Raw genomic sequence first — 13,889 nt, forward strand, 5'->3', positions numbered from 1 at the left:
CAGCACAGTTACAGTCACCAACGCTCTAGTTAACATGAAAACAGCCTAACCAGCTCTGCTAGGGCGAGTAAAATGGTCAGAGTGAGGTGTTCTCTTATTTGTGGCTGCAACATTAGCCAGTTAGCTTGGGTGCTTGACTGCCATTGTGAGGTCAGAACGCTCGGATCAACCCTACTCCTCGGGCCAGAGCGTCCAGTGTGAACTCTGAACGCTATGAGAGCCAAACACTCTGAATTTAAGAACGGACAATCTGACAATGCTCTGAATTTACGAACGCCCAGAGGGCACTCTGAGCGAACTCTGGCACTCCAGATTGAATTTACGAACGCACCCTAAAGCATTCATTTAAACAGCCTTTGTGACATAACTTCCTAAGATATTTTGGCATTTGGAGAAAGAATTAGACTAGCTATTTTACAACGCTATCAATCTATCAATTATTGATAGATTACTTAATAATCTTATTGCAAACCACTGCCTATTGCTATTATTAGTGATATAATGAGTTAAATTAGGTTTCCCTACGCAATCACCAATTCTTTGGTATTTAAGTCGTAGTCCTGTTCAGGCAACAACCCCAATGAAGACAAGTTATCCAAATGAAGTGTAAATCTAATTTCACAGCTCCTACACTACTTCAATATGATCACAACACCCACACACAAGCAGAGTTAATATTGACATCAGCAGCACACGTATTAAAGTGATATTGCACCACGCAGTTGTAGCCATGAAACAATGTGTGGATTGACAACACAATGTCCTCTGCTTTTCAAAGGTAGTCCTGTGGATACATTTCAAAATGAAAACGGTAGAACTCACTGTCGTAGCGGATCTGGAAGCCCACACTGGAGCGACTGTTGTCTGTGGTGAATAGCAGGTACATGTAATTGCTGGTGCTAATGAGAAAATGGGGCGCCTGAGTGCCATGATACTCTCCGATTAAAGGAGAGGAGTTGGAGGGGCCATCCCGAATCTCCAGTGTGTCATAATTAACTTCGGTCTGGAATCTACATGGAAACAGACAGAAAGAAAAGAGAAGTGAATTAGAAGCTACTATTCCATCCAAGCATTTTTCTGTAGCCTATCATGGCAGATTATCTCAAATGGAATGATTGAAATAGCTTCATCAGGGATAAGATACATTTGAAACAAAATAGAAACCTGTCAAAGGATATCTTGATGGCGTGATCTTTGCTGGCTTCAATGACCCATTCACAGTTTAAAGAGTCTTTGTAGTATCCTGGCCAGCCAGGGGACAGCAGAACTCCGGTTGGAGCTGTTAAATGTCCTCCACAAGGTGCTAGAGGGGAACATATTTTAGTGGCAATGTTCTGACATAGAGAGCTTACACATCTATATGCAACAGCATGCAGAATGTAACCGTATAGACTGTCAAGGGGAAACTTTACTAGTTATTGTAGCACATTTTCAGCGGCTCTACAATGTTACACCAATAGACAACAATAAAGCAGACCCCCACATGACATGTCCAGTGCCCACCCACTCTAACTCAAGGGGAGTCAGGATGACATTGGCAAACTGTATGGATTATTGTTCAACATTATACAGTACCTTCACACCGAGGAACTGCTGCATTCCACACTACGTTTCCATCCTGAATGATGCAGGTTATGGACTCAGACCCATGGGTTTTGATGAATCCTTCATCACACGTGAAAAGAACGGAGCTCCCCAACAAGAAGTGTTCCCCATACCGCTGGCCATTGACAGGGATGCCGGGGTCGTGGCATTCATTCTGACCAAACGCTAGCGAGGAAAATAAAACTGGTTTCAGTGTTTTTCAGTGTTGTTGTTTTGTAATCAATAAGAAGACATCAAACTGGATTCTGTGTCAAATTTAACTCATTTGTCTTATCCCAGAGAACATGATGAGAACCTGGTTAATTATTTAGTCACTGAGAATAGAGGCTAATCAGCCAACAAAATGAACACAGCACAGTGGTGAAGACTGACGCCATGGAGGCAACACTTATTTCCCTGGCTCATTGTTATTACACTCCTGCTCGCTGACAGTAACTCCCCACACCAGATTGGGAGACATGTCCCTCTCCTCCTGACACAGTGACACGCCAGTTCTACGGCGCTGCTATTGAGATGCCACACCACCGGCTCCCCCGCCATCCCCATCACATGGCTGACACCTCCCCGCCAAGAGAAAAAAAAAACCCATCCCTGTCTTAGTCACTGACAGGAGGGTCCAGCGGATTCTGATGCGGAATAAGAACGGTAACAACATCCTCCTCCATTTCATTAACCTTCCCCACCGCTGCAGCCTGCCTCTGTTCCTCTGTGGAGGAGAGACATGTCACTGTGTTGTCTCCCAGGCCCGGGGAGTGCAACGAGACAATGTTTCCTAGAGATAGCAAACAGGCACTGGGGACAGCAATATTCAGACCTAATTTCAGCTCGGTGTGGTACAGGCATAATTCCATTAACATTGGGCACACCCGGATCAGTTCAACATTTTTGTGCTATAGTGTGTCTATGTTGAGGGCAGAGGACCTGAACAGACCTCTACCATTGCTGTTTTCTTTTCCATGATACTGTCTCTAAAATATCAACAAAAAATAGAAAATATGTGTTTTTAAATGTTTACCTTCAAGGTTTGGAATTGCCTTGCAGTATTATTGTTTTTCTTATCTTGTGTTTACATATAAAAAATGTTTTTGGCCCACTGGTAGACACATTTGCATAACAATATGCATTCAAATGTTAATATTGTAAATGATTAAAATGGCAAACATTCCCAAGCTCCTTTTAAATGGTATAGTATTGAGAGAAAAGGGCAAATTGTTTATTTCATTTGTCATAATGTCATCTGTTGAATAAAAAAACAAAGTAAACCCACTGGTCACAGACGTCAATTCAACGTCTATTCCACGTTGGTTCAACGTAATTTCATTGAAATGACGTGGAAACAATGTTGATTTAACCAGTGTGTGCCCAGTGGGAAATAATTTAGTAAAAGTGATGCACTACTTATATCTTTAGAGCAGTTAATCAAATGTAATAGAATTAGTAATAATTCAAATGAGATGTTCCTGGTTTAAATTATGGGTAAAAGATACAATGGTATACACATCTATGGCCATACAAATTGTTAAATAGAACAGTACCACAGTTCTAGCTAATGGATCTCCATTCTCAAATAGGGATCCTCTAATTGAAGATTGTTAATAATGTTGATTCGTTACCACCCTTGTGAGAATATACCTGACTAAGTGTTTGATTGCATACATCTGAAGCACTATAGAGACAGCTTGACTCAGTAGTTGTGCCACAGGCAGTTCTGAATTGCATATCAGAAGATATTGTGAGGGTCTTCAAAATATTGCAAAATCTCATATCTTTAAAAGGAAGGGGCCATTTACTTGTGTAAGTGATGTTAAATCCTTTCCCAGTGTTGGAGTGGTCGGACTGGAACTCCAGGCGCATGATGTGTCCATTGCTGGCGATCTGAGAGGGTACGTCCTTCCCAGAGAACGTGCCGAACGTGGTGGGCTCCGACATCCCGTCATCTTTCACAATGAGGTAGTCAAACTGGGGCTCTACCTCAAAGTCGCTGAAAATTAGATGAATCCTGCTCCCTGACTCTGCGATAATGAGCCACACACAGTTCATGTTGTTCCCATACTCCTCGGGGTAGTTTGGGGAGAGGATTATTCCTGATGGGGTTGTGAAATTGAAGAAGCAGGAGACTGTAAAAATAGATAGGGGCACACACACACACAGATCTGCCATCATGCTTTGACGCATCACACAGTGAGCGAAAATAGCTCTTATATAAGACATCACTGAAGACATTTAGTTTGAAATGGGATGGATACACGCTTTCCTTTGAATGCTTCAGGTGACACATATTCTATTCACTGTACTAGGTGGAAGAATATAACCCAGTGTCATGACAGTAGAGAGGATATTTTACATTTTAGTCATTTAGCAGACGCTCTTATCCAGAGCGACTTACAGTAGTGAGTGCATACAACCAAGACCTGATTGCCCTTGGCTGATTAGCTGCTTAACCCTTGTTGGATGGCTTAGAGGTGTCAGCCTGCATGCCAGAAGGAAGGTGAAATCAAAAGATTGAATACAGCATTACCTGCAGCAGCGGCTCTTACTTTACATCTGAAAAGTCTCCATTCTCAAAAAAGAACTCTTAAGGCCTCTGTATTGAAACCGTAATGAATAAGGTCAGTGTCTAAATGATGATAGTAATTATTGAATTGTATGACTTTCCAAAATAGACAGCGGGGAGTGTTGACCAAGCGACAACAAAACCTGAGAGATGATGACAGCTTTACATGGGTCAGTGGGGATAACCATATCACCTTCCTTCCCTACCTGGCTGGTTCCCTCGGACTGTTGGAACAGTGTACAGATTGATCAATCTCAATGACAGCGCTGTTAATTAAAGTCATGCATTTTTAAATGGCATCTTACACACGCAGCTGGGTTTGTTTCCAGACCACTGGTTGTTTTGCTGGCATGATATCGTTCTCTCGCCGACCAACTCGAAGGCCGCCTGACACTCGAAAGTCAGCATGTCGCCGTGTAAAAAACGCTCCCCTGTTCTTCTGCCGTAGGTCGGAATGCCAGGATCGCCACACCCTCCTTTGTCGATTTCTGTAAAAAAATATACAACTGTTACAACGTTCAAGTTCATTCAGTGGTTTCAATTCCCAAGGATATCAGGCTAGATGCTCTTCGGGTTGAATGTCCTAAAACTGACATCCACGGAGCAATCATCAGATCCTGAAAACATAACATGACAGCTTTCCTCTAACTCAACATTCTTTACACAAGTAAAACATTCTGAGAACCATGGATGGCTCACCTGATACAAGCTATCCCTGGTATAATCCAAGAGAAAACAAGACAGTCGAGAGTTGTTTATTTCCTCTACATTTTCAGGTGGAGGCAGCATTTTCTAGCTGGAGTAAAATGACAGTGACAAATGAATGACGTTCTGGAAGAGTTGATTTTTGTGTTAACAACCAGCGTGTCAGCTCAGCTGCTGCCGCTCCACTGGCCCATCTGAGCAATAATCTACAGGGGATGGGTTTTATTCCAGCAGCACATTCAACAACCTTTTGTGAGGTGTTAAGTGCCGGTTAAATACCTTTGGATCTGCCAAGAGCAATTAGTTGAAGGATCTATGCGGAAGCTCCATAATCAGTAAGGGCATATCAGCCCAATCGCAACCGTGATAGAGATGTAAACGGTCTTACTAAGGCTATGCCATTCTCTTAAATACTAATATGTAAACATGCCTCAAGTGGCTGGCCATCACTGAATCTACTGTCCAATAACCTACATTATGAGGAGCTGGAAGTCAAATCAGCAGTCCAGAACATGTTTACCATTTCAATGCATATTGTGGGTGAAATTACAAACATTGTTGAAAGAGTAAGCAGGACATAACATTAAAATATGTGTCTTTGAGGTACACAGTGGTCTGTTTCAGATTTAATTCAAATATTTCAGAGTAGTCATAAACAAGTCAAAGCATCATATCAATGTCCACAGATAACAGAGAAATGTTTAATTTATGTTTATGATGTCTTGGTTGAACAGTTTTCTGGGAGATATAAAAATAAAATAATTATAATTATATATACAGTTGTAGTCGGAAGTTTACATACACTTAGGTTGGAGTCATTAAAACTCGTTTTTCAACCACTCCACAAATGTCTTGTTAACAAACTATAGTTTTGGCAAGTCAGGTAGGATATCTACTTTGTGCATGACACAAGTAATTTTTCCAACAATTGTTTACAGACAGATTATTTAACTTATAAATTACTGTATCACAATTCCAGTGGGTCAGAAGTTTACTGTGCCTTTAAACAGCTTGGAAAATTCCAGAAAATGACTTCATGGCTTTAGAAGCTTCTGATAGGATAATTGACATACTTTGAGTCAATTGGAGGTTTATCTGTGGATGTATTTCAAGGCCTACCTTCAAACTCAGTGCCTCTTTGAAAGACATCATGGGAAAATCAAAAGAAATCAGCCAAGACCCCAGAAAAAAATTGTAGACCTCCACAAGTCTGGTTCATCCTTGGGAGAAATTTCCAAATGCCTGAAGGTACCACGTTCATCTGTACAAACAATAGTACGCAAGTATAAACACCATGGGACCACACAGCCGTCATACCGCTCAGGAAGGAGACTTGTTTTGTCTCCTAGAGATGAACGTACTTTGGTGCGAAAAGTGCAAATCCATTCCAGAACAGCAAAGGACCTTGTGAAGATGCTGGAGGAAACAGGTACAAAAGTCTCTATATCCACAGTAAAACGAGTCCTATATCGACATAACCTGAAAGGTCGCTCAGCAAGGAAGAAGCCACTGCCCCAAAACTGCCATAAAAAAGCCAGACTACGGTTTGCAACTGCACATGGGGACGAAGATCATACTTTTTGGGGAAATGTCCTCTGGTCTGATGAAACAAAAATAGAACTGTTTGGCCATAATGACCATCGTTATGTTTGGAGGAAAAAAGGGGGGAGGCTTACAAGCAGAAGAACACCATCCCAACCGTGAAGCACGGGGATGGCAGCATTATGTTGTGGGGGTGCTTTGCTGCAGGAGGGACTGATGCACTTCATAAAATAGATGGCATCATGGGGCAGGAAAATTAATTGAAGCAACATCTTAATACATCAGTCAGGAAGTTAAAGCTTGGTCGCAAATGGATCTTCCAAATGGACAATGACCCCAATCATACTTCCAAAGTTGTGGCAAAATGGCTTAAGGACAACAAAGTCAAGGTATTGGAGTGGCCATCACAAAGCCCTGACCTCAATCCTGTAGAAAATGTGTGGGCAGAACTGAAAAAGTGTGTGCGAGCAAGGAGGCATACAAACCTGACTCAGTTACACCAGCTCTGTCAAGAGGAATGGGACAAAATTCACCCAACATATTGTGGGAAGCGTGTGGAAGGCTGGCTACCCGAAACGTTTGAACCAAGTTAAACAATTTAAAGGCAATGCTACCAAATACTAATTGAGTGTATGTAAACTTCTGACCTACTGGGAATGTAATGAAAGAAATAAAACTATTATTCTGACATTTCACATTCTTAAAATAAAGTGGTGACTGACCTAAGACAGGGAATTTTTACTAGGGTTAAATGTTAGGAATTGTGAAAAACTGAGTTTAAATGTATTTGTCTAAGGTGTATGTAAACTTCCGACTTCAACTGTAAATATAGCACCAGTCAAAAGTTTGGATACACCTACTCATTCAAGGGTTTTTCTTTATTTACTGTTTTCTACATTGTAGAATAATAGTGAAGACATCAAAACTATGAAATAACACATATGGAATCATGTCGTAACAAGAAACGGTTAAACAAATCAAAATATATTTGAGATTTGAGATTCTTCAAATAGCCACCCTTTGCCTTGATGACAGCTTTGCACACTCTTGGCAGTCTCTCAACCAGCTTCATGAGGAATGCTTTTCCAACAGTCTTGAAGGAGTTACCACATATGCTGATCACTTGTTGGCTGCTTTTCCTTCACTCTACGGTCCAACTCATCCCAAACCATCTCCTTTGGGTTGAGGTCGGGTGATTGTGGAGACCAGGTCATCTGCTGCAGCACTCCATCACTCTCCTTCTTGGTCAAATAGCAATTACATAACCAGGAGGTGTGTTTTGGGTCATTGTCCTGTTGAAAAACAAATGATAATCCCACTAAGTGCAAACCAGATGGAATGGTGTTTCGCTGCAGAATGCTGTGGTAGCCATGCTGGTTAAGTGTGCCTTGAATTCTAAATAAATCACAGACTGTGTCACCAGCAAAGCACTCCCACACCATCACACGTCCTCCTCCATGCTTCACGGTGGGAACCACACTTTCGGATATCATCTGTTCACCTACCCTGCATCTCACAAAGACAAGGCAGTTGGAACCAAAAATAAAAAAAATTGGACTCATCAGACCAAAGGACAGATTTCCACCGGTCTAATGTCCATTGTTCGTGTTTTATGGCCCAACCAAGTCTCTTCTTCCTATTGGTGTCCTTAAGTAGTGGTTTCTTAGCAGCAATTCGACCATGAAGGCCTGATTCACTCAGCCTCCTCTGAACAGTTAATGTTGAGATGTGTCTGTTACTTTATTTGGGGTGCAATCTGAGGTCCAGTTAATGCTAATGAAATATCCTCTGCAGAAGAGGTTAACTATTGGTCTTCCTTTCCTGTGGCGGTCCTCATGAGAGCCAGTTTCATCATAGCGCTTGATGGTTTTTGTGACTATACTTGAAGAAACTTTAGAAGTTCTTGAAATGATCCGCATTGACTGACCTTCATGTCTTAAAGTAATGATGGACTGTTGTTTCTCTTTGCTTATTTGAGCTGTTCTTGCCATAATATAGACTTCACTCAGCTCCTTGTGAGACATCCCTCAAAATCAATGTTCTCACAGTGAGCCTACCTTAGCCAGTTGTATGAGAGAAAATCTGAATCATCACAGAATAAATAACAAATAGGCCCATAGAATGTGCTACAGGAAGGAATTAAGTAAGTAAAATACAAGTTAGGGGCAACATATCCACTAGAAGCCTTTGCCTAAAGGAAATGCGCACCTGCTTCCAAAGTTACTTTTATGGTATTATGCAATGATTCTTATCCTTAAACCGTAACGTTCATTATATTTACTGATTTATACAGTATGTGCCTATAGTCTTCAGAATATATATTTTTATGAAGTCCCCATTGGGATACCATGATTCTGTTCCATCAAACTGATATATGTTGTTTCATTATTACACAAGCATTTACTTATGTACAGTAGTGCTTATACAGTATGTATGGGTTATAAATGTTTCATATAGTCCGTCTATAGGTATCACTTTGTTTTGCCAACATTTATCAGACAGATGCATAATACAGGTGAACAAGCCTGACTTAATTCTCCCCCAGATTGTATATACAGTAGACATGGACAACTACTGTATGCAGACCCCTGACAATAAGTCCTACCACTAGTGGTTCTGCTGTCAACTGTGACACCCGGACTGTAGGCACAGGTTTGAAGTTGGGTTTATACAAAGTTAATGGAGGTTGTGTTATTGTGCAGGGTTCTGCATTGTGTTAAGTTTCCGATTGTGTCAACTGTCTGTATGACCTTATAAGGTAAGGGTTGACACTTGAGGATGTAATAGTAATCTCTAAATGGAAAGTGGATGGTGGTGACAATGGACTTTCCATACAGTGTTTACAAACAAAAATGTAAACTAATAACTTTCAAAAGTTCACAGAGGGTCGTGGCCCATGGATAAACTCTACAGTTTAGAAAAAAAGATAGACTCCAATAAACTACTAACTAGCCTATAGCATAGCTGTTTTATGGGTTGTAATATCGTTTACAAGCTAATTGCCCTGCTTAATCAATATTGGTGTCCTGATGTTTCTGGGCTGGTTCTATCTGTAAAAAGGTATCTGTGAATTTATATTCAGTAGCATTCATTTTTGTTTCACAGAGTAAACATTGATTCATTATTAAAGCAATACAAACACGGTCTCCCAGTCAGAACAATAATTTGTCTAACTGTGGCAATAAATCGGCATACCAGGTTTGATTGAACAGGGGCCTAAATACAATTTACTTCCACCTAGCAGTTGAGTGGAATGGAAAATGACTTCCAAAATAAACAGTGTCCCTACAGTATTTATCAGCAATGCAAATCTCTTCTCTCTCACAGCATGACACTACTTTAATGTAGGTTTGTTGACTGTGCCCAGTCAACACATGACTTATTAGTGCAAGTTCAGTGCTATTCATCAGTTGGAAGGAATTAGTCCCACCATCTGATACTGGGAATGAATTACAGTTCATGCTGGTGCAGGGAAATTCTGGACATTAGTGTTTATTGAAACAGATGTTTTGATACATTTATAGGATGGGGCTGTAAAACTCCAGTAACTTTCCCAAGATTCCTGAAATTACAACAGAATAAGCAGGAAATGTGGGAAATCTCCAAACAGGATTTTTGGAAAACCAAGGAATTTGGGGAAAGTTACTGGAATTTTGCAACCCTATTTATAGAACTTTGCTTTGCTGTTGCATTTCATTTGGATAACTAACATGTTTGTGTCGATCACATGCGGACCCATTTAATCTTTTGCTGAATCTGCAGAATTGATGACTTGGCTGGAATACGATTTTAACCAATCAGCATTCAGGATTAGACCCACCCGTTGTATAATGAACATCGTTCTACGGGGTGTAGAGAAACGCACACATACTGTAGTATGTGGAAATGGTAGGCTGACCAACACATGTTACATATCAAATTTTACTTATGCTGACAAGTACCACCAACTATGAGAACTCAAATAAGCATGACCTCAACATGAAATGGTAGATGTACAGGGTTTAAATCCGGACCAAATCCATTATTTGGCAGACCATTGCATATGTTCTCAAAGAAGATAGGAAGTGTACCTTCATATGTGGCCTTGAATCCTTGGGACCCGATGGTGTCATCAGACTGGAGATGGAGCCACATCTGGTTGCTCATACTGACTATCAGGTCAGGAACACTAGACCCTGTCAGCCTGAAACACATCACATGGAACTCAATGACTCATTAACTTATTGTCTCTCACTCACATCAGTAGCTTCATTTATTGTTTTAATGCTCCAAAAACGATGGTCATTATTTTCAAGTAAACGGGTAAATGTCTATTAATTACATGACAATTATGTTCAATGTATTATCAAAATAACTGCCCCAATGTATTGTCCTATTTCGTCTGTGTAGACTACAGCATAATTCGGTGCAACTTAAAATCATACAGTGAATGCTGGAGGGAAAGGTTTGAGCGAAAATAGAGGGAAAGTTTCGAGATAGTAAATGATAAATTCAGGGAATCTGCAGAATACTCACACATAGAGCACTCTCCTGGCATCGCCAATCTTCCCTCCATCCCCCACTGTTAGCGTGTCATATCCTCTCTCAAGATCAAACTCCTCAAAGGCAAGCTTGATAACCTGCTCAAAACCGGATATATGTTCCACATTGGTTCAAGGACAGCCATGATAACATGGCCATAAACCATTTTGCAATTGAACTATTTACCCAATGCTTATTTTGTTACTCTTCTATTCATTCTGATACAAAGTGCTTTGTTTTCCTAGAAATGGTATCAATTAAAATAATTAAATCATAGCAAATTCCCTTTAAAGTGGTTGGGATGTAGCCCTTTCCTGCAGTCAACTGACCTAGTGGCCTCATGGGTGGAATGTTATTCATATTTTTCAGAATTTCATAATGGATAAACATTATAGAAAAATAAAAAAACCTGCCGAGAATCTGGTGGTTCTTTGTGAAACGGTTCTTTTATATTTCAGTCTTCTGTGATGTACTGTATATAAAGTGTAATATTAGGATGTAAACTCAAAATGTAATACATTTCAATACATTACATTACTGTATATCTGACATGGTACAGGTGTCTTCTTTTTTTAAAGCCCAAGACCATGTGTGTGAGGTGTATACTTTTGTTTCAAATTAGAATTCTTTAAGACTACCAAGAAACACTCTGTGTGACCCTGATTTAGCCCACTGCAGTAGTTAAATAAATATTTCAGGATTGGTGGGGTTTTGCATGAAAATCTAATCAAATGTGAATAGTGTAATGCACTATGATTGAATTCTAACCATAGATCCCATGAAATAATATTGAGTCTTTTATCATGTATTGTAGAAAAACATCATAGTACTCTGGTATGCACCATAGCAAACATGGCTTATTCATATTAGAGCAGCAAAATACATCAACATTGCAGCTACTGCAGCTCTATACTTTCAAACACTTGTTGTGTGTGTGTTCTGTGGTAAACAGAATAATTAGCATTGCATAGCATTTGCAAAAAAAAGCACTGCTGTCACAGCTACCAGGGAGACTAAAATAATGAAACCATGAAATACATTTGCAAATCATTTCGTGGTGGCAGTGCAATGATGAACTGGAAAAGAGCAGTTCAAGTATTTGCAATGCCTGGGCACGAACAAAGGCTTGAGAAAAAAAAGATGGCTCCACTTTTGATGCCGGCACAGGAAGAAAAGCAGTTAAAAGAAAATTGGATTTGAGCAGAGATTGCTTGAAGGGAAGAAATAAAGCTTAATTAGGACAAGCCCATTATCAACATCCTCAAATTCTCTCAATTGCACCATTAAATAACCATTATTCCCATCCATATTTTTTTCTCCTGAGACTCAAAGAGCAAATGTATTACCTGTGTAGGTTGGGCTATCCTCACTGAAATATGTAGTACCAAGCCAAGGGGCCCAAAGTGAATGATCAATGTGAGAGCCTAAACCCTTGAGTACGAGTTCACTGATAGCCAGTTTGCTTTTCAAGAGCCACTTATAACTCACCCTGTCATGTAAACTCAACTATTCTGATATAAAACATTGCAGGGATTGATAATAATAATAGCTCATGTAAAGATCTAACACACACACACACACATTTTTCCTCAATGACCAATGACCAATGACTGCTAACCAATAATTAATAGTCATTTTAATGGAACTTAACAATACAATAATAGATTTGTAGATTTGATAAACGTGGGTTTAATTAGACTGCGAAACCCTCTGTTTGTAATTCAATCTTCATGCATTGCACTTCAAAGCGCACAAAAACTCAAAATTGTGGCTTTGTGGCAATCCAATGTCCATGAGATGTCAATCTTCATTGACCTTTGACATCTCCGCTCCAGCATGTACCATCTGAGAGAAATCGCATTAAAGGAAAATTCCTTTTAAAATGCATCATACGGGGATGTCTCTTGAAAACTTGAGCGCTGACAAACAAAACATTTTGGGACTACGTCAGCAATGGACTAACAAAACAAAAGATTGTTTTTGGGTGGAGTTTTCCTTTAAAGAAAACCAATATCTGCTCAAATTGAATTCCGACCTATGCTTTAATAACAATGAAAAACAGACACTGTACAAATACATACAGCAATGCGATGAAGTCATGGTGACTGGAACAAGCCAATGTTCAAGCAGATAGACAGACAGGGCTAGGAATAAATTAGCAATTACACACTGACCTGCCATTTACAACACTAATAGAATATGGAGAGCAATATCCATCTCCATGGCGACTCCCTTTTGGCAGCCAGTAATGATTTAGAAACGCACCTATCCGACAGCCTCATTGGAGTGGTTAAATAATCATAGAAGGACATGTCTTGACCTCTAAAATGGGAAATATTTTGAATGACAGAGCAAGATTCCTAAATGTCCACACAATAGGAATGGGTAACACGATTTGTCAGCATAAATATGAACAGAAAGTATTGATGCTCAATTTGCTTGTAAGGTAATCAATCTACCCGTAATGAATTACAGAGTTCAAGATGCAAAAAGGATTAAGGAGATGTTTAAAATGGTAAACACAAAATTGTATCAGTCCAGATAGAGTATGCTATAGAGTACAATAAAGTCAACTGATTATAAAGAGATAATAAATTAAGGGAGATTATAATTTCTTATAACAAATACCAATGCGGAGGATTCATTTTATTCAATTAAATGTCAAGCTGTGCCATAACCGTACATACATCCTAAAACAGGTGACTGTTGGCACCCTTTACTAGTCTTCTCTTTATGTCTCTGGGATAACATACTGTCAACAGAGGTAAACATATGTTGTTGTTTTTTACGCAACTGTGATTCTGCTAAGCACCTCTGAAGTTTTTGGACAAGCAATCTGTGTGGAATGTCAAACTTTGTAGTAAGCAGTTTGAGGCAATCTTAAATGAGACGTCTACAATACCACCCTCTCAAATTACCCTGTCAAAAACAGAAAGGGTTTTTACAGAAGACTTAGCAAGAG

At 39.8% G+C, this 13,889-nt stretch overlaps 1 protein-coding gene across 1 annotated transcript in view; it reads right to left on the bottom strand.

Moving 5' to 3' along the window:
* The window catches only part of LOC120029385 (CUB and sushi domain-containing protein 1-like), a 328,206-nt gene that overhangs the window by 123,321 nt on the left and 190,996 nt on the right, over nucleotides 1-13,889 (bottom strand). Inside the window, 7 exon segments of the mRNA XM_038974609.1 lie at nucleotides 823-1,010; nucleotides 1,165-1,303; nucleotides 1,576-1,770; nucleotides 3,396-3,722; nucleotides 4,465-4,647; nucleotides 10,477-10,589; nucleotides 10,922-11,025. Of these exon segments, the coding sequence (XP_038830537.1) occupies nucleotides 823-1,010; nucleotides 1,165-1,303; nucleotides 1,576-1,770; nucleotides 3,396-3,722; nucleotides 4,465-4,647; nucleotides 10,477-10,589; nucleotides 10,922-11,025 (1,249 nt within the window).

This window comes from Salvelinus namaycush, chromosome 35 (genome assembly GCF_016432855.1).
Source record: "Salvelinus namaycush isolate Seneca chromosome 35, SaNama_1.0, whole genome shotgun sequence".
Taxonomy (NCBI): Eukaryota; Metazoa; Chordata; class Actinopteri; order Salmoniformes; family Salmonidae; genus Salvelinus; species Salvelinus namaycush.